The sequence below is a fragment of the Micropterus salmoides genome, unplaced genomic scaffold (genome assembly GCF_014851395.1).
Source record: "Micropterus salmoides isolate LMB-PRFRI ecotype aquatic unplaced genomic scaffold, ASM1485139v1 Ms_hic_scaffold_2932, whole genome shotgun sequence".
In the NCBI taxonomy this organism is placed as follows: Eukaryota; Metazoa; Chordata; class Actinopteri; order Centrarchiformes; family Centrarchidae; genus Micropterus; species Micropterus salmoides.
Genome location: NW_024042187.1, coordinates 1 through 21,430, shown reverse-complemented (window position 1 = coordinate 21,430; position 21,430 = coordinate 1). Strand labels below are relative to the sequence as shown.

The following is a 21,430-nucleotide window of genomic DNA, read 5'->3' as shown; positions in this document are numbered from 1 at the left end:
ACAGTTTATTATGTTAGGTCTTTTTACACCACTGAAAACATAGTTATGTATATTATATCGATTTCGGTCTATAGATCCTCCTAAATATTACACACTGGACCTTTAAACACACTAGATACAAAGTGTTAATTACTATTAGCTTCTCGGCAAGAAAGCGAATAAGACTACTCCAAACATGTAAAACTATTAGAAATCATTATACCTGTTCAAAGCTGTTAAAGGCAGTTCATAACTGAAGCTGACGCTAGGACCCAGCAGAGAAGCAGCCTGACTCAAGCTCCCGACCAGCGGACCTGTAAAGTAGCGACTGTATCTGTCAGCAGTGGCTTCACACGCCTGCACACCATAGCTTCACACACTCACTCACTCACACACTCACTCACTCACACACTCACTCATGGGCCTGCAATAAACTTCAGCAGTTCTCACCGGGACAGCATCACCAGCGGAATGGACACAAAAGCCACCAAATGTAAGTTTACTTTTCAACCTGAAACAGGGCTGCAAAAGAGATTGGCTGGTATGATGAGTGCTGGTTATTCTGCGACTCTTTGTGCAGTTTGCTAAGGTGGATTTAGATATGCTTGTTTGTTTAATGTGTTAATTGGTCATTTTTCAACCCTTTCAGACACCCACTGTGTGTTTCCTTCCTCTCACACCTCTGACTTCAGCACCCCCAGGCTCCCTATACTTCACTGGTTTAACATTATTGTTTTGAATTTATACTTTATCATACAGCTTTTTCTGCCCTAGTTGCACATAATTTTCTCAAAATTTATATTATCTCCATGTGACCCTAACAACCAGGAATCTATTGTCTGAGAACACCCATGAAGGTGTGCAATGGACACGTCCCCTCCTGTAATACATCTAAGAAGACAGAATGGTAGTGCACTGAAAATATAAATAAGGTCTCTCTGGTCTCTCCCCAGCTGCTTGAAGAGGCAGAAAACCAAGTGCTTGTCTAAAGTTTGATTGTTGTTATAGAAAGTGAATCTCACTCATCCTGAGTCAAGTCAAATATCTGGATGTGGAGATTAGACGGACATTGTTTGATATTGGACACCACCAGCAAAGAATTCCTTCTGCTCTGGAGTGCCACAGTGCTTTTGTGTTGAAATAGTTAGAAATACAAAATGTGTTTCCGCCCCATGTGTTCTTTTTTTTTGGGAGGGGTGCAGTGGCCCCCCTGCACAGTATAACATTTTCCCACATTGTAACTGAAAACAAATACACTTGCCCTCCTTGTGGGCTTTGGCATGAGGTTAGAAGTAACAGCATTCACAGGGCGAGGTCACCACCAAATAAAAACTTCATATAAGTTGTAACTTCAAATATAAATTTCAGTTTATAGTTGATGTAAATGTGTTTGAACTGATGTTGCCGAATCATGGTACTGCTTTTAGAGCTGTAGAGTCTTAAGCACTTTTCATAGACTTGTTGCCAGCAGGTGATAGTGATTAAGAACTTAATGGACATTTTTACTTAACTGACCAGAGGTAAAAGGAAATGGTACAATCTGCATACATGGTACTTTATTTTATTCCCAGCATCACAGCCACTTTTACCCATAAAAACAACAACCTTTTTTTCTGCCTTTCCCTTCCATGATTTACTTCGTTTCCATCCTTCCTCACCTTGTCATTGTGTGTGGATTATGTGGATGTTACCAGTGAGTTTGGTGTGTACACAAAGGATCTAAAGTAGGAGGTGTCTCTCTCAACCCACGACTTTCTATCTGTGCTTTGTGTTTGTGTAAATGCCACAGGAAAAAACACACGGTGACGGCTAGTGATCCCCAGGGAGCACCCTACTGTTTATATGGTGTTTGTATCCTCTGATTGGCTGCTGCTGAATTACTTTTCCTCAATTTGTCTTAAATAAGGCTACAAGTAATGACAATCTATCAATTCATTGTTACGTTTGTGTCAATAAAGACAAATGCTCTTCACAAGCTAAGTGATTCCAAAGGGGCACCTTCCAATCATTTATTTTCTCTGAACAATTTAAAAATCCCAAAATGATTCAGTTTATAATAATTTGACGTAGAGAAATATCTCATATTTGAGGAGCTCGAAATAACACGTTTTAATTCGATATATTACATTATAAGTAATTAATGAATTATTAAAGTCGTATTAGTAATAATTAGTAGTGCAGTACTGAACTGCTAAATTGCTGGTGCTAAATTACCTGGTGTTTAGGACAGTAGAAGCAATCTGTAAAGATAATCTTAGACACATATTATCACCATTCAACCACATTGATACGGTAAACTTATTGGCAAACTGCCTCTGCCGTGTCCACCTGATGAATGTCATGCTCCTTTTAGCTCTGTTTTGCTATCCACCAACTCCCATGGGAAATATCAGCTTTGTCACCAGGCAGGTAGCGTACAGTGGCATGTTACAGCTTTTTTGCTGAAAGCAGATGTCTGCTGCTGTTGGAAATGAAGTTGATTAGAGAGAGTGAACCAAAACAGTGAAGTTGTGGACCATAAAATCAAAACAATGAGCTAGAAGAAGCTCCCAGAGCTGTGGATTATTCATTACAGGTGAACCCCTCCACATCACAGGTCATGGGTAATTTTAGCCATTATTGATATAAATAGAATGATTAGTGCAGTTTTATTCATCAGTTGATCAACTAATTGTCTCAAAGGTTGCTTTTGGTAAACTTTGACCATCAAAGCTTGCTGTGTAGAGTTCATGAGTTCAAATATCAAGCTTGGTAAAGATGGTAATGAGAGGCAGGTATGATCTTGAATGGTGGGAGCTCCGTTACATGCTCTATCCAAGCCAGCTGGAGCAGCAGTGGAACAAAGGTTCGGTTTCCACAGTCGCCTCAGTGTGCACTGTGAGAAGCAGAGCATCAGGTGGGTGTGAGAGGGGAGAGGCTGTCCCACCAGAGATGCATTTCAGTGGTGGGATTGCCTGTGATTTAGTCAAGCAGATATGATGAATGGTGGCTATTGTCAGGATGTTTTGGAGCATATGGACGAACTTGTGGGCCGAAACCTTGATCTGCCATGGACTCTACGATGATGCATAAATGTAACATACTGTTCATGTAAGCACGAATCTGCTGCATGCGCATGAAATCCCTACTCCAGCCATGTGTTTCCCTCTAATGAGATGGTTAGAGTGCCCCGCATATCCACATTCCTCTGAGAAATGTATGAAAAGAGAACCTGTGTGTTTGGGAGTGTGAATGTGCCTTGTCTTAGAATCAGATTTGTTCCCCTCCAATATGTTATTCACATACAAAATAACCAATGGCTCTCAGTAACAATTTATTTTTTTCTGACACCAATCTCAGTCTTCAGGCTTGTGGAGAATGTCTTTGAGAGTAAACAAGGATTTGAATTGTGAAAAATTGACTTAAAACATGGTTTCAGTGGGTATGGGTTAGCAGGGGAAAAGAGCATAATTAAAAGGCAGCTTGCTGTCGTCATCTAGCCAGTGGTCAGTGACCTCACTGTGTCATTTATGCCGTGTTTCTCATTACGTATGCTATAAAATGCATTTTTACATAGCAAAAGCAGAGTTTGTGGAAGTAACTTAACCCCAGGGTTATATCATTCTTAAAATACTTTTCCAATATTTTACAATCTGGATCTTACAGTCATACTTTTAGCTAATTTAACTAAAATGTAATGCTGTCATAGTGCAGGCTTGGACGCCAGTGGTCAGTTGGAAGCAGCTTTCCAGTAGAGTCCAATGGGGCCAAGGAAACAGGAGCCTTCACAGCAATAAAAAACTCATCCTGTTGTTTAGTTTGATGCCGACCCTACTTTTCATTCTGTTTGACTTCTCAGTTTCAGACCCCTCTGTAAACCTGTAGGTTCAATCGGGAAGTAGCTTTACAAAACAAAAGACAGCCATTGCAGATTGTTTGGGTAACAAATTTCACAGTGTTCACCTTCATTTAAACATCCAAATAACACCTTTTGATTGGACTATGATTTGACTGTTAAATAGCTGTCTGGATTCCTTGGCCTTACTAGACTGTTGTGAAGCTTTTTCCAGTGGAGCGGTCCTTTTTATTCTCTCTACAGTGCTTGGTAAATGCAGTGTTATTCAAACCAACTGGAACACTATAATAATAAAATATATAAGGATCTCCCTTACATCTAAATTTTATTTATACAATATACATGTTCAATACGTTCTGTTTTTTAGTTTGCTCTGTCAGACATCAGTCAGTAGATATGTTGATGCTCACACTTACAGTACATTATATTATATACACAATGACATATAGCCTACAGTATATGCCCCATCATGCAAGGGCTGTAAATAATGGTTAATTGTGGGCTAGCCCTATAAAAACTCCCCTCTTTAACCCTTTGAGATGAGGAGATCACTGTGATTCATATGGCTGAGATATGTGCAGTGTATTCGTGTGTCTGTGCACGTGTGGGCGTGCAGACGTGTATAGGCAATGGTCATTCCCTGCACAGCTGTGTTACCATAGTGAAATAATGCACAACATTTCCCCAGTTGCAGAGGGTGAAAAGTGATTCTGCCTGGGGTGTGCATGCATACGGGTACAAGCAATATACTCACAGGGACATTTCAGATTTATTAGAGAGAGTTGGCAGTTATAATAATGCTGGCCTAGCCTGTTATCATTTTGACTATATGTTGCTTGACAACAGCTATTATTCAGCACTGAAATATGATTCTTATTAATATGCACGTATAGACTTTGTAATATTTTAGGAATAAATCCAGGTTAGCAGTTCACTGTGTACGGATAGCACTGACAAAATGTATACCACATTTTCCAAGCTAGGATTCACATGTTAAACCTTAAATATGAAATGCTTTTCTGTGTGGCCTAATTCATGCTACATTCATCCTGAAGCACATACACTAACAATAGGCATTTAATGGTGATTTGAAAATTATTGTAACTGCTGTTTAGTCTTCTGATAAGTATATAAAGATATACTGTACATAAATGTTTATTTCTTAAAGACTACCTTTACACAATAAACTACAGAAATGTTACATTTACAAAATTAAACTACTCAACATAATACAAGGAGAATGCAAGGCTCCTCAGATCATCCTCAGAAGGACATATGCTCTACATGATGGTTAGACTCACACAACAGCAAGAAGACACTTAGAGAGTGTCCTAGTTTTCTGGTGAACAACGGAAAACAGCTCCGCTCCAGTCAAAATCCCATTAAAACGAAAAAATCCCAAATGGAGACAAAGCAGCTCCTTTTCCCTTTTTGTGAATGTGTGACTGCGAAATCCCCGGTTGTGCGTGTGTGTGTGTGTGTGTGTGTGTGTTTAGGTGGGTGCGCGCAGATGTGTTTGCAGGCATGCATGTTCTGTGTATATTACCCTTGTCTGTGCAACATCAGTAAAGCAGTGCTTCCACTTGCAGAATAGCATCTTTCTCAGAATGTGAATACTATTCTGTGGGGGAGACATAGCATTGTGGTGATCTCATAGGACTCAGGGCAGATACGGGTTCTGAATAATACTCACTGCACTGTAGGGCCTTTGTCTGGCAGCAGGCTGAGTCAAGCCCTCTGTGCCATCTCAGGCCTGAATAAATCAGAGAGCAGAAGATGAAAAATGGGAAAGAGGGGAAGGAGGTTTAGCAGACAGACATCCCCTACATCGTGGTCTGTTCTGTGACCTTTAACTTGACTCTTTACTGAGAAATACCCAGATGCAACTGTTGCCACCTGGCCAGTGCTACTATTCTATGATCAGACTTCTACCCATCTGTCCATTTTCTATACCTGCTTTTTTCCATTGACGGTCACTGGGAAGCCTATCCCATAATGCACTGAGAAAGACAGGGAAACCCCCTTGAGAGTTTCTCGTTCACAGTGCAAAACAGGCACATGTGATGATCAGCTATTGATGTGTATTGGCTATCAGACACAATAGATCTGACATGATAAGGAGGAAGTGAAGGATTACGGGTGAACAGTTTCTTGGATTTTTCTCACACGAAGAAAAAATCCTGGAAAAGCCCATCTTTGACTTTGAATATATTCTTTATCCATTTTTTTCCTCCATGTTACACACAATACACATGAAATAATTTCTGTGGCACATGTCCAGATGCCACACATCTGGTGGATTTGGCCCTTATTGGGCTGATGGCATGCAGTCTGATCCCAGGTTTACGCTCCACTACTCCTATGCAAAAGCACAGTGCATAAACATATTGGATGTCAGATGGGGAAACGGGCAGCATTGCTTTACTAACCTGACCTGTAACTGGGGCTGTGGACCATCTCTCACTGCTGAGATAGCAGCTTCCTGCTATCACCGCTGTTTCCCAGATAACTCAGCTGCAGTATAGCCACAGGTAGCTGTGGGAGTATAGTGTGCATGTGTGTTTGAACATCAAACGCTTTAGCGCTCCATTGGTGCCCTTCAAAAGTCAGTTAATGGTTAAACAGGTGAGCGGGACTGCACAAACCCATAATTCTCCCACTCCATCACCATGGAAACATCCCAGGCACTTAAGACGCCTAATGACTTGACTGAGTAGATTTCTCTCTGTGAGGAGCTCATTAGAGCGGCCTAATTAGAAGGAGTGAGGATGCACGTTCAAGCCTGAATTTTATTATAAACATTGACTGCAGGAAACATACACACAGACCGTTTACATGATGTCTACAAATATTTGCAACGATAGGGGGAATTTAACCCAGGCCTGGTCTACTTAAGGGAGATCTAAACTAAGATGTAAGCCTGGAAAGTAATTGTGCTGCGGAATGCGTGCTCCAAAGGTTTTACCTAATTTGGGATCATGACATGGAGCCTTCAGTTGGCAATCAGTTCACTTTAAGTGTCAGTCTGTAAGTCAATGTAGCAGCTGATTATTTAAAGTAAACCAGGACAGAATAATACCTTCTGTATGAACAAAGACATTCAAAGCATCTATTTTGCAGGACTGTTTCCATCTCTAGTGTATTTGTATGTGCATGTGTGAGTATCATAGAGTGTGGGATCCTTGCTTTATTTTATGATAACCTGAAGCATCTTACCGTGTACAATAAAAACAGTGGGGAGGCCATGTTTTTACCTTTACGACTCCTCCAAACCAAATAAGTTTTTCCACATGCTCCCCCCACCTGCTGCTCAACTTCAACATGTTTTCCAGTGTGCGTTTGGTATGTACCAGTGTGTACATGGTTGATTATTGTATGCTTGTCTAAAATGTCCACCCACTTAACAAATGTTCATCCCAAAGCCACAAGAAAGGAGTTCCCATGCAGGACTACCTGCAGCAGCTAAATAAAGGTTTGTAATAATGGTATATTGAACAGCTCCATTATATTGTCAACCATTTGAAATACAGTTGCAGAAGCAGAAACATTCAATTCTATCTAGCGTAGGATCTAGACAGTGCATTGAGAATGGTGGTCACCAGAGACAGTACAGTAAAAGCGGGAGTGGGTCAGCTGACAGGAAGAGGAAACAGAAGGCTGGCGGTGATAAGTGATGTCATCACTAGAGGGAGGAAGTCCATCTCTATAGGGGGCATATGGGGCATCCACTTACAGTTGGTCAGCCTATTAACTAATGTAGGACAGGAAAAGTTTTTTTGTTGGCAGCATACAGGAAAAATCAAAATCTTTCTGTAAGGGTCTTCAGTAGTTAGTTTATCAGAGCAGGCACGATATTTAAATGTTTAATTTGATCAAGTTCCCCTTAATCACTGTATATTTGACATACCATGACAAGCCTCTATGTTATTTGCCGTCTGGGTTTGTGTCAGTGTGTCTGGGAAACAAGTTGAACTCAACACCTTTTAAGCTGATATGTCAAACTTGCTAGCAAGCAGTTGCTTAGGTGCACATTCAGCAGATACGGAGCAACATTAGTTCATTGGTCCGCCAACTCCTGTGGAAAATAGCTGGTAAATATTCCACTTTGTTCACTGATTAGTTGCTAACTTTGTCTATCGGTTGTTTGGTGCAGGGGAGGTGGCATACAGTGGGTTTTTCCTAAAAGCAGCAGCTTGCTGCATCTGAAAACAACACTGATGAGAGCAGTGAGACTGAACCAAAACAAAGGTTACGATATGGTAACCCTGGTTTTATGAGCACAAGCGGAACCCTCTACTGGACTCTATGAGTACAGAGGGTGCATCGGTAGCAACGTCCTATTGGCTGCATGCACATTAAAAATTTTAGTGGGCAAGTGCTTGTGTACGATTGGAGGAGATAGTTCCCATTGAGTCCAGTAGAGGGCGGAGCCTGTGTGAGATAGAACAGTAAAAATGCGTCTGCAAAACAAAAACAATGCAAAAACAACCTGAAAGATGCTAAAATGCTTCATAGAGCTGATGGGAACTGCAGAGACAGGTGAAAATTCTCTGTGAGGTTATCACTACGACTGAGACATTTTACATACATTAATTATTTTGATCTACTAATGCTAGTATTAAAATGTTGATTCTAGCAGCTGTAAAAAAAAAAAAATAATAATAATGAATAGGAATCAGGCTGTGTTCATCCACCTCAAATCCTACCCTAAAATGACAAAAATACAGGCCAAACAGAAGCAAAAGGAAAGACAGTTAGGTCACAGTTGCAGTCATCATGCTGATTTGTATCATATTCCCAATGAGCCAATACTGTCTCTGTTTACCTATTGCGGGCTCCGGAGATATCAGTTTGTGAATGCCCAGACATGTTGTGTGTTGGGGTGAGAAGAACCATCAGTCTTGGGAAATGCCTGGAATGTGAGGAGTAAAGTGGGAGGAGATTTCATCATGATAGGGCACAGGCTGGTGAGAGAAGACATTGTTGGCACACTTCTTAATGCAATTAAAAACCTCAAGCACATCTGGTTTACCTCCCCTTTGTTGGCATGTGCTGGCTACACACACACCTCAGTGATCTATATAGAGCACACTGGTGTAATAAATTGGTGGGGGGGTTTAACTACAGATGTGACATTTTTGTATTCTTCTGTATTCTGATTTGGTGATTTTCTTTAAAACATGCTTGCCCCAGCTTTGATGATTATGAGTTGGGTGCTGGTATTTAGATAACCCTCACACGGCATGACGATAACATTCAAACCCTGCTGTCTCTCAACTGAAAAAACTCTCCTGTGACTCACTTAACATGAGATAAGATTATGCTTTTTCACGCACAAACACACACTCAAAAAAAGCTTTTCATTTCTTTTCAGAAGTTGCTGGGTCATATTGTTCAGCTGGCTTTAGTGATGAGACAAAGAAACGCTCCCACACTGTGTTTCTGGACACCTCTGTGTCTTCAACCTGCAGTACTCTTTCATGTCAGATCAGGTTGGGAAATGGCTACATATCCAACATGTCCAAAGACAATAAGGAAGGGGAGACTTCCAAGAAAAACCCAGCAGTTTTCATTAGATGCTGATCTCTTGCAGAGACACAGATGGTACAGTCATTTGAGTTTCTAACAGCAGCTTTGTCTAGCAGGAGTTTAGCTCTTTGCGGTTATAACAATGTTTTGTATTGCAGACTCGATTAGTGGAACTCACTGTTAATCTGGATAATGCATCTATTTCCTAGATTAATAGTCCATCATGTTTTAGCAATTCCCCTGAATGCATCTGCTTTACTTTAACACATGACAGCTATAGTACCCAGTTGTAATGTGAAGAAAAGAGATGTGCTTTTTCACAACATTTTGTGCTTTTCCCGTCCCTCCTCTGGGCATCCACGGTCCTGTGTGAGTTCACAGCTTTACTGAGGAGGTCAGAGTTCACATTTAGTCACAGTGAGGAGCGGTTTGGCCATAATCAAGTCTAGCAGGCTGTGTCTGTGGTATTTGTCATGAGAGGATTGTGGAAAGGTTGGGAAACACTCAGGGAAGCTCTTAGGTGTGTCACAAATTCGATGGTAGGAGGACTTCCTGTCTACTTAATTAAGCAATTAATTTCCCCATTTTCCTACACTGTCATCCTTGGGAGTGTAAATTTCAATGTTTAAATCCTCTGTCTACAATATATGTGCACAGTATGGCTAGTTATATTATTCGTTGTCTGTCACTTATTGTCTAGTAGTATTTCTGCTATGTTCTTCACCAAGATTACAGGTATCTGTTGTCTCTTTTCTAAGAGTTTTTATAGTTTTTTAAGACATTTATAAGCCGTTTTGGTGGTAGTAGGGGTCTCAAACCTCACTAAGTATTTGGTGCTGACCAAACCACATCAAGTATCAGAACACTTTCAAGTACCAAAAGTTGGTATTGAATTCCTAGACTTTTAGGCAAAGTTCATGTACCCCTTGTCAAAAGGGGTCATACCAAGATTCAAAACAACAGGTGATATCATATTTTACATGCTGGTATCAATCTAATATCACAGTGATTGTTCAGTCTTGTGCACCAGGCAGCCCTATAGCCAGCTGACACTGTTTTCATTCTGCAACTGATTTGCAGTAAAAGCCTACACTAAGCAGTGTGTTTTGTTCGTGTGTGTTTGTTTGTGTAGTGTTAGTGCCCGTGTGATTGAAGGCAGCGTGTTGCATCGTGTTGGGGCACATGCGTCTGCCTCAAGGCAACAAGTCATCCACGTGTAACTCTGAAAAGTCTCAACTTGCCTCTACCTCCGGTCCACAGCCTTTACTCAATCTCGTCTGTATCTTTTACGTTATATTTTCAAATGAATACATTTAAAATGTAGCAATTACCACTTGCAGCATCAGCTTCACTGGGAACATTTCACTTGTGTCTTTAACAGTGAGTAACAGTGTTGAAGATGCTCTCGCATAAAGTTGTAGTACAATGCCTTAACTGTATCTGGTATGTCACTGGCATCATCTGGATGGCAGCCTTTATGTGCAACTAGTTAAAGGTTAATAATGTATTGAAGGAAAGAATGTGGAAAAAATAAAGAATGTGAGTTAGCTATTAGTCGTCGTGTGTGTTTAAACAGCAAGTCTTTCCCAGGTGCTATACGATCCCAAGGATTACAGGGGAGGGGGATACAATAGGGCTACACACACACACACAGAGCACCCCCATCCCCCCAAAAAGAAAAGAGAGGAGGGGAGACTGGTGGGAGGGAGGTAGGGAGATAGCAGATCAGAAGGAGGAAGGGAGAGGTAAAGGAAGCGTGAATTCAGTAGTAGGCCGACTTTAGCTCACCTCCACTACAAAGACTTCACAGGACAGCGCACACAGGGAGGCACAGACTCTGGAATATCTCCTACAGTATCTGCATGTATATGAATTAACCGGTTTCCTAACCTTGGAAAATGGTGGGACTCTCATCCACTGCTGTCGAGGGTAAGTGTCTTTGGAAGGTCTTTATAGCTTGTCAATATAGGCAGGAATCTAAAGCTAAAGAAGGTGTGAGGGTTTGTAAAGATATGTTAAAATATGGAACACTGTGAAGCAGTAAAGGTGTTGTTAGCATGAGACTGAATGCTAGGCATCAGGTGATGTTTACTCTACGCTTTAAGCATCATGCCAGCTTGCTGAAATGCCAAGAAAGGCAGTAATGTTGAAGTGTTGAGAAAGCAACAGTTTGCCACCCAGACTCAATAGTGAAACACTGCAATTTTTGAGTCACTAGAGACTCTTTGTGGGTTGCAAATTCTTGTGTGATTAGCTGGAACGCCTGCCTGCAACAATATTGTGAAACGAGGTTGCTGCCAAATGACTGAATTTTGTCACTTTCGACATACTGTGAAGTTATGTGTGTGTGTGTGTGTGTGTGTGTGTGTGAGTGATGTGTGGCAAGATAAGTAAGCTCAGTATGAAGAAAGCCTTTGGCATGAAAGGAGGGAGTCAAAAAAAAAAAGCGTGCACCCGACTGAGGTCACATTATTCTTTATATCAGGGTTTGTTGGACATGTTAGCACAGGTGCTCAACTCGCTGACATTATTAACCCCCCCCAACCCCCACCCCCCTTCTCCCTCCCTCAAAGAAAATCTGATAATTCAAGCCTCTTTTAAAGGTCTGAGTCTGCACTGTTAAACAAACTATTCTCTCTGCTTCGTCAAACACTCACAAACACACTCTGCAGAGTCTTGCACTAACAAAGTGAGGAATGTGTTTAGTGTTTAACAGCAATTGTCAGACTAGTGTGAGGAGGTAAATGTTTGAGTGTGTCCAAAGCTTTGAATGGCTAAACACATTCCTGCCGGCATGGTGCACTGCCTGCACCCATCTTTTGTGCTTTCTAAACTTTTAATAATCCCTCATCATGTTTTGTCTCAATTTTCTCAAGTCAAATACTCCTTCTAGTAGTTCCAGATATTCCATGGCTTCTGGCCTGGCTTTAATTAAACCATATCCAACCTGTTTTTTTTATGTAGCATTCGTATCTTGTACAAGCTTGTGTGTAGTTGCCCTCAGGTGCTAGACTCAAAATCTGTTTTATCTGGCTTTTAAAGACATCAAAGGCACACATAACGCACTCACACAAGCACACACAGAATAACAGTTACTGCAGAGATGTAGGGGACCATGTAGTGTGAGTAGTGTGGTGTGTTGATAATAAAGGCATGACTGGGGACTTAAGGGTGGTCTTATGTGCCTCACATGCCAAACACTACGTAGTAATTCCTCTTTGCTCATTTTGGCACAAGCAGAATAACACTGTAATCGCCAAATTGGATAATCAGCTCTTCAGAGATCTGGTCCAAGTGAAATAGTGAAATAGTTTTATGAGTGTTGTGACCCAATTCACACAAACTCCTTGAAAGCAACGCCTTGATTTCTGTGTTATATTTTATTTAGTGCTGACTGGTGTACATTTTCTGTTTCTCTCTGCTGAGAATGACTCATGCTGTCTTCCACTCAGTTAGGGGAAGCCCAGCGGTGCACTGAAGCCAGAATCTCAACAGCTGGAACCTCTGGCAGAGAGACAGCGCTCACCAGGCCAAGACATCCCACTCACATGGGTTTCCCCTCCTTCCCCTTCCTCCCCTTCCTTATTTCTCCAAAGTGAATCGGATCTTAATGAGGAGACATTCCAGGTCCCTCCGTGGATTAATGCCTCATGCCCACTTCGAGTGCGATCTTCCTTTTATTACAATACAAGGAAACCACACTAGGAAAGAAGACAAACAGACACAGGCAAAAACACACCTACTGCTCTTGTAACTCTTGGCTGTGGCCTTGGCAGGGCATTGTTAAGCCCATAGGAAGACCCACCTCAGGAAAGTATGCCTGTCTTTAAGGAGTGGGAGCAGCTTCACATGTAGTGCACACATCATCGACAAACACCAGATATATCTAACAGCTTATCAAGACTTTCTGCTTGTCAGCGGTGATTACATACAAGATTGCTGTGTCAGAGTAATAGTCCAACAGTCTGCCTGAACTCATTAATATTCTCCTCAAACTGACACACACACACACACACAACAGGCTGGCCTGTGCCAAAGTTCACTATTAAACACACATCATACAAGCGTTCCAGTGTGTTTTATGTTTTTTGTGCATGTCGGTATGTGTGTGTTTGTATTTGTTTACTGCATCAGGCCTTGTTGCCACATGACTGCCCACTGAACAAAAGCTTTTCTGGCTCAGCGGCTGTCCCGTGGCTGAACCCAGCGAGATGCACGGTTCAGCAGGTCTAATGTGGCTGGATTGTGAAAAGGGGGGCGGGGGGGCAAACAAGTGTGCCAGCAGTGACTCAGCCAGATGTCAGGTTCTGTGGAGGATTTTAGGATTATAGAGGGGGGGGGGAAAGTGCATTAGGATACATCAATACAGAGGGAAAGAATACAAAAGAAGCTATGAACATAGCAGAAGGAAGGGAGAGTCATGTCGGCTGATTGGTGGCAACTCGCTTGTTTCTGGCAGAAAATCAGATAAAGGAGGAATCCAAGCACAGCAGCAGGTCGCGGACCTGTTCTCAGGAGGTCCAGCAGCTGTTGGAGGGAGACAGTTTATTTAAGTTCTGTTCTGAAAACAGGGAGTGGACCAGTCCCGCCTCTCAGATCAACATGTGATGTGAAACATATATTCCTATAAGCTGAGTCCTCACATCATCATCAGCCCTGTGAAGAGTGTGTATTGAAGGAAGGTCTGCTTGTCTGAGCCAGCTTGTAGTGCACGACTTTTAGATAAAGATCAGGACCCTGTGAATGAAACTCTGCTGGCTGATACATTTGGCTGTGCAAAGTGGTCCTTCAGTTATTCTTGTCAGAATCTCATATTTCTGTCAACATCTTTACAGTCTTGCAGCATGGATAATTAGCATTGAGAGTGACAGTTAATTGAGATGTCTGTCAGTCTTTTGAGCCAGCAACACTTCAGAGCTGCTGCACAAAGACAACACTTTGCCCCTCGTGCAGGATGTTCTTTGCATAATACTGTGTAAGAGTTCTTATTTTTGGTACCTCCACTTCCACTTTACTTCTGGGTTAATGAGCAATTAGCAAACATGTTTCCTGTCACTCCTGCCTTTTTTCATTGTTTAGTCTGGCTAGTAAGCGAGAGAGGAGAAGGGGATAGAGGTGTGATAAGGTGGCAGATTGATATTGACAAACTGTGACAGAAAATGAAAGAAAGACACAGGGAAAGCAAAGCAGACATACACCTTGGGATTTGTTTAGACAGTCTGACCTTTGCCCTCTCTGCTGTTACACTGAACCCATGCCCCCCTGACCTTTGCCCCCTTCCCACTCTGTGCAGCGATGGATGTGTTGGTGAGTGAGCTGGGCGTCCTGCTGAAGATGCTGGACCAGGAGAACCTCAGCTCTTCCACGCAGGAGAAGAAGACCTCCGTGTGGAACCTCCTGCAGCAGATACAGCCATCAGGTCAGTGAGAGGAGGAAAGACAAATGAAGTGATTTTTGTCTGTGTTTTATTTCAGACCCCCAGGAGAGATTTTCCACATAATAAAAATGTAGAATGCACTCATTTCAGGTATAGGCCTATATTGTGGGACAGAGGTAATGGAACCACTTCTCTAGATTGCAGTTAACATTTATCCAAAGCGACTTACAATTGCAATACGTGTCAGAGGTCGCACGCCTCTGGAGCAACTAGGGTTAAGTGTCTTGCTCAAGGACACAATTGTAGATGGGTTACAGTGGGGAGTTGATCCCATGTCTCTCACACCAAAGGCATGTGTCCTATCCATTGCGCCATCACCACCCCAAGCTTAAAACCTAAAATATCAGAGATCCAAAGTAATGTTTCTTACCATGCTGTAAGTGTGTCTGTTTTCTCTTTCCCCACCTCAGGAACGGACTACATCTACATGAACTCATCAGTGTACAGAAATGGCACCAGCTTTGTAGAGTCCCTCTTTGAGACATTTGGTGAGTTTGAGCTTCAACATGGGTGCATGGGTGAACCTATCTATATTTATGAGCTGCAAATATCATGTTGTCTTTATGTACAAGAGTGTGAGTTTAAATGTATGTTTTGTTTATAGACTGTGAGCTTGGGGACCTGAAGGATGTCACAGATGATCTGAAAGAAGACAAGAACACACAAAATGACACTCTAAAACAGGCATGTGGACAATTTATAACAAACTGTTGATGTATCCCCGTTTCAGAAATATCAATTGCATGTGAAGGCATTGACTTTTCAGTCCTTTTCAGCATTCACTATCCAAATTCAACTTTGCAAAATCTAGAAAGGAAAAACAGGGATTGTGTTCCATGTTGTGGGGGTTTCCCATTCACACATGCTCATCAATCTGCAGGCTGTTGGAAGAGTAAAGATTTAGAGACACGCCCTGAGCCCATGTGTCTAATTTATGGATATCATTTTGAGGGTTATGCTCTGTATGTCTTTGATGATGTAGTTCCTGGGCTGTGAATATAAAAAATATTTCGTGGTTATGGAGGAAATTTGAGAGCTTTGTTTTTGTGTGTCTCCCTCAGGAGAACTGTGCAGACTCCCCTGCCCCGCACTCAGCTGACTCTCCACCCCCTCTGCCCACAACGCCTCCTCCTGAGGACTACTATGAGGAGGCAGTGCCACTCAGTCCGGGCATGATGCCCGAATATATCATTACACGAGGTCAGCGTCTTCCTACCTCTGATGAACTCAGTGCCCTTAATGTCATTTTGCTCCAAAAACCTCTAAGTCAGTACTAAGCACTTAATCTAACAGACCTTCCATAATTACAAAGTACAAGTTACATTAAAGTGCATGATGGAACATAAGGACTAATTAGGGTTTTTCTTCCATTTTCAGTCAGGCCTAGTCCCCCCAACTCTATAGAGGATGGGTATGAAGATGCTGAAAACAACTACCCAACTACCTGCATAAACTCACGCCGCAAAAACTCATGTGAGTTGAGAATAAAGTTACCCCAAAACAAGATTACAAATAACAAAAAATAAAACATGCTATCTTCTCTGTCATTGCTCTCTCAGACAACGACTCTGACGCTCTGAGCAGTTCCTATGAGTCCTACGAGGAGGATGAAGAAGAGAGGAGCCCCAGCGTCCAACTCACTCATCAGTGGCCCTCGGATGAGAGCTCCATGCCTCCTGCCAGGGACTGTCGCATCTGTGCCTTCCTGCTACGCAAGAAGCGATTCGGCCAGTGGGCGAAACAGCTCACTGTCATACGGGAGAACAGACTACAGGTGAAAAGTTTCAGGAAAGCATACACTCACACATTCAGGATACATATTGCTATTGTTCTTTTCCTTTGCATCTTACAGTATCCTGTGTTCGTACTCCTTTCTGTAGTGCTATAAGAGTTCTAAGGACACATGCCCCTATGTTGACCTGCTGCTGCCCCAGTGCACTGCGGTCTACGCACCCAAAGACAGCAAGAGGAAGCACCATGAACTCCGGTTCACCTTACCCAATGGAGATACACTGGTGCTGGCTGTACAAAGCAAGGAGCAGGCCCACAGATGGCTTAGAGTAAGCTGCACTTTGAAATTATATCTGTGAATGCAGGCATGGAGACAGGCCATCAATCTAGTTGACAATCACAGTGCAAAAACAAATCTCAAAAGGAACCATACAGTCGAGAGTGACACGTGTAAAATATCCCCACAGGTTGTTAGAGAGGTGAGCGGTCAGAGCGCAGGGCCTGAGGAATCTGCGTCTCCCGTCCTTCCAAGAAAACCTGAAGTTGATAAGGTAAGTGTAGAAGAGAGGATGTTTGTGTCAGCACGTCCCTGTTTGTTTTTATCCTCAAGACATAATTTATCTTCACAGCTGAGGTGAGGAAAAGTCGTTGACAGGCAGCAATTGTGTTGTCACCATCAATTTTCCTAAACAATTGCTTGGCTCAACATAGTACACCGTAATACCTGTATTTGGCTTGCAGAACAAAGAGGAGATATGTAGCGTAATTGGGTGTTAAGACAGTGTTGGAACAGACACATCCTCTTTAACAAGTTACCAACCTGTCAGAACATAAACTGCAAAAGACACTGCCTTATATTAAAGTGCAGGAGGAAGGGAGAAGAGCCAGTAATGAGGTGGTAGGGAAAAGGGCAGAGGATGAGACTGTTTGTCTCATTCATAAAGAAAAGTGTAGAAAAGCCCAGCTGTAGTTTGATATTGGCGGACAGACAGATCCTGTGTAGGAAAAATCTAAACCTGTGTTTTTGTGCCTCTTCCTCAGAGGTTATCTGCAGAGAGGAACACGTCAGATTCAGACAGTGTGGGTGTGTCAACTGCAGAGAACTGCAGAGAGAACGGTGAGACAGAGACACCCAGCCTCAAATCAATACAGCAGCTGTTTGACAAAGAATATTATCTCAAAGTCCACCAAGATACATGCTTTTTCAAATGCACTTATCTTCAGCTGTGGATGGAGTTTGCTCAGTTGTCATCATTCGGCTTAATTTCAATACTATTGCATTCATGTTATGCGGGATGGATGTTGCAGGGACGACTCATGTGTATTGACAACTTAAGACAATTGTGTGATTGCAGAGATGGACATGTGAGTGTTAAAAAATACTTACAATATAACACAGATACGTATTAGACTACAAGACTACAAGATGCAGTTGATAGCTCTCTAAAAATAAAACTAGTAATTGGGCCTTGAGTTAAGATATTGTTTGTCAAACCACTGTTTACAGTCTTTTCAGTTTAAACCGTTTAAGCAACTTTCTGCATATATCGTCTTGCCAAAGATACATTTGGACCCAAAGCAACTGTTTAGTCCTTAATTTTTTGATGTAGGCAAGGTGAAACGGGGTGCTTTCGCTGCAGGCCGTAAAATCACACGTATCATCAGCTTCTCCAAGAAGAAGCCCCCTCGGCCAGAAGATCCCAGGACATCCTACAGCGACCCTCGACAAGGTCAGACCTCACTTCACTATCACTGTTGTGTTCTTCAGGTTTGCAGACGTGTCACTTTTTCTTTTTTCCTTCTCACCATGTAGGCTACCTGTCGTTGTTGGTGAATCAGGTGTGGCGGGAACAGTGGTGCTGTGTGTGCAGAGGCTCCCTGCACTTCTACCACGACAAAGGAGACCCTCGGACCTCCCTGCCTTCACTTCCTCTGCACGGCTGTGAGGTGGTCCCGGGGCTGGGACCAAAACATCCCTTTGCCTTCCGAATCCTACGGAACAGCACAGAGGTGGCAGCTCTGGAGGTAAAATAATGAGCATTTGTTCTTTTTATTTTTAAGCTGCACTTATCAGTACTTTTATATTAATAATTATTATTAATAATCACATTTTATATAGGCTAGCAGCTCTGAGGAACTTGGAAGGTGGCTCGGAGTCCTCTTGGCAGAGACAGGCTCCGCGACAGATCCAGAGTCACTGCATTACGACTATGTTGACGTGGAAACCATCGCAAACATCCGCGACGCTGCTCGGCATTCCTTCCTGTGAGTGAGACGAGGTCAAAGCAAGGCCAAAGGCCACTGACCAATGCGGTGATGTTTAGCCCTCACACAGATTTCATTTCTCCTTTTACTCTGATCCTAGGTGGGTCACATCCTCCAGCAGTACCTCCACAGACTCCAGAACATATGATGAGGTCCCCAATGAGGACATGCAGGTGGGACGCAAGTGCTCAGACGCACACACATAATTTTAAACCTCATGCATAATGGTTTACTTTGATGTGGCTAGATGTCTGTGTGTGTGCAGCTGTTGGGGACTGTCACTGTCTGAATACGACACCCCATATCAGTTAGCCGAACAGACAGACAGCGCTCTGTTGCACGTCTATCAATGACGGCTTTTTGTAGGCCAGTGTGTGGGCATGGGAGAAAGGAAAAACAGACCAAAAAAAGAAAAAGTGATCAATCTGGTGACAGGGAGGCAAGAGGTCATGGCAGTTTTACAGCCTGTAAACTCCTTTCTTGACCCCACTGACATGTACTTAAACAAATACCTCTCACCACCTCTAGCCCCAAACACACACCTCCATCATCTCAAACTAATTAATCTGAAGGTTAATTTATTGCTTAGCATAATATATAAACGTTGCCTTCTTTTTTTCCCCATGTCCTCATCCTTCTTTTTGCATACTTCCACATCTGTCATGTTCCCCCACCCCCTCTCTACTCCACCCAGTCAGAGGAGAACCGCAGACAGCAGTCTGGGAATCAGGGCAAGCGGCGCTCAAGTTTCTCCAGCAGCGACTCTGACAGAACCAAGCCTTTAGTCTCCCTAAAACGAACAGGTTCAAGTAAGTGTACCTCCAGGGATACTGAGTCTCTTCTCATGAACTATACTGACAGGTTGATTGAAACCTTAATTTATGCAGAAACTCACTGAGAGAAAGTTCTCTTTTGCAGAAGTGCCTTGTTTTAGAGAGAATTAAGTGATGATAAGGGCAAAGTTATCAAATACAACATTCACATCAAATGGTATTTCAATGACAGAGACAAACTGTGAGAAACTTATTAGTGTGCTATGTCCAAAGTTTTCGGAATGTTATTCTATTTGAAAGGTGCAGAGAAACTAAAAGCTGATTTCCCAAGGATGGTCTTAATTATAGGGACTTCAAAAAGCAGACTGCACTGTGCATATGTGGGGTTTGCAGGTTATTGAGGCTATTGAGGTTGTTGAGATATGTAGACAGCTTTTGAATCAGTAAAAATAAAAAGGAGCCCAGTGCTGTGTTCAATTCACCCACTAACTAACACGCCTTTCTCTTGCAAATTAATGACTTTATAATCTCAGAGTGTAAATGTGCATGCTGAACTGTGTCAGCACACACTTAATTGTTATGTAAGTAATTTCTGACCAAGCCAAAATCTGTAACGCACATGTTGTGATGCATACTGTATCAAAGGCATTATGACAGATCAATCAATAACAGAGCTGCACAATTTTAATTTTTATTTCAGCTGTTTCACAACCAACCAGACAGCTGAGGAGTATAATGTACCTTAAGACCAAATATTTTAGAGGCTTCCCTCCTGTGTCTTTTCATCTTTAGGCCCCTCTCTGCTACCCATCTGTCGCTCTCAAAAAAATAAAATAAAAAAATAAGGTTAGCTGCCTGCAGTGAGAATAATACAGATGGCAACCCTCTTAATAATGTTGTCACACAGGAGTTAGATTGCAATGGTCTAGTTTTGTTGGAGCTTACACTCTTTCAGTCCTTTCAGTGGTGTAACAATCCATTGACAGTCATAAAACTGGAGCTTTTATCAAGCTCAATATTACATTTTTCCTCTCTCTTCTCACTTTCCATTCATAATCTCTTCCCTCTCCCCTCCCCTCTCCCATTTGATCCGTTGTGTCAGACGGTCTCTGCCATACGAATAAATGAGATGAGTATCCTGAGTTTAGGAAAGAGATATTGGTGTGGTCGGCTGTCTCAGTGCTCTTCTCAGTGCTGTTTCACAGGCCTTCAATGTGACGTTCTGACACATCAAAGAGGCAGCGCTCTCCATGGCTGAGAGCTTAAGGATGTAACTTGAGATTTATTGGACACTCACATTAGATTCGCTGTCTTGTCTCCTGACCTCTCCCTCTGCAGGGGTGTGTGTGTTTATCTTTTATTTGTGCATCACATCAAGTGTTCCCTCCCAAAATCTTTGTTTAAAGTTAGGAAAAATGTCAAATTTGTGGGCTACGCTTTTGTGTGAGTTGTAGAATTGGCGTCATTCTCCTCATGTGAGGAGCATGACATTAATAAAGACAGGCAGAAATATCGCTGTGAGATGTTTTTTGTCTGTTTCCCATAACCCCTGAACATTTGACCCCTCACCTTTTGCTCTCTCCACCCAGACGCCAACCAATATGGAAAGTATGGGAAAACGCGAGCTGAAGAGGACGCCAAGCGTTACCTGAAAGAGAAAGAGGAGCTGGAAAGAGAGAGGGATGGGATACGAAATGCACTAGTGACCCTCCGACAGGAGAAGAAATTGCTGAAGGAAGAGCTGAAGACTGCCTCTGGTAAGGACAGAGCAGAGTCTTGAAAAAAGCAGGGCTAGAACTACATCTATGGTATATATAGCTTGATTGCTATTGAGACATCGGGGCACCAAGTCTTTCTAAGCAAAAGTATTAATAAGTTATT

At 42.4% G+C, this 21,430-nt stretch overlaps 1 protein-coding gene across 3 annotated transcripts; it reads left to right on the top strand.

Annotated features, from left to right (window-relative positions):
* Positions 1 to 46: 46 nt before the first annotated feature.
* Positions 47 to 21,306, top strand: LOC119882148 (actin filament-associated protein 1-like 1; the record flags this gene model as incomplete). Of its 3 annotated transcripts, none has more annotated exon segments than XM_038692150.1 (16): positions 47 to 472; positions 14,637 to 14,762; positions 15,191 to 15,268; positions 15,385 to 15,464; positions 15,842 to 16,046; positions 16,158 to 16,253; positions 16,340 to 16,554; positions 16,661 to 16,840; positions 16,979 to 17,062; positions 17,553 to 17,628; positions 18,122 to 18,241; positions 18,325 to 18,536; positions 18,631 to 18,776; positions 18,877 to 18,949; positions 19,471 to 19,585; positions 21,139 to 21,306. In XM_038692150.1, coding segments are annotated over 16 exon segments (1,996 nt in total), but the record flags the coding sequence as incomplete, so codon positions are not given.
* Between the last annotated feature and the right edge of the window lie 124 nt (positions 21,307 to 21,430).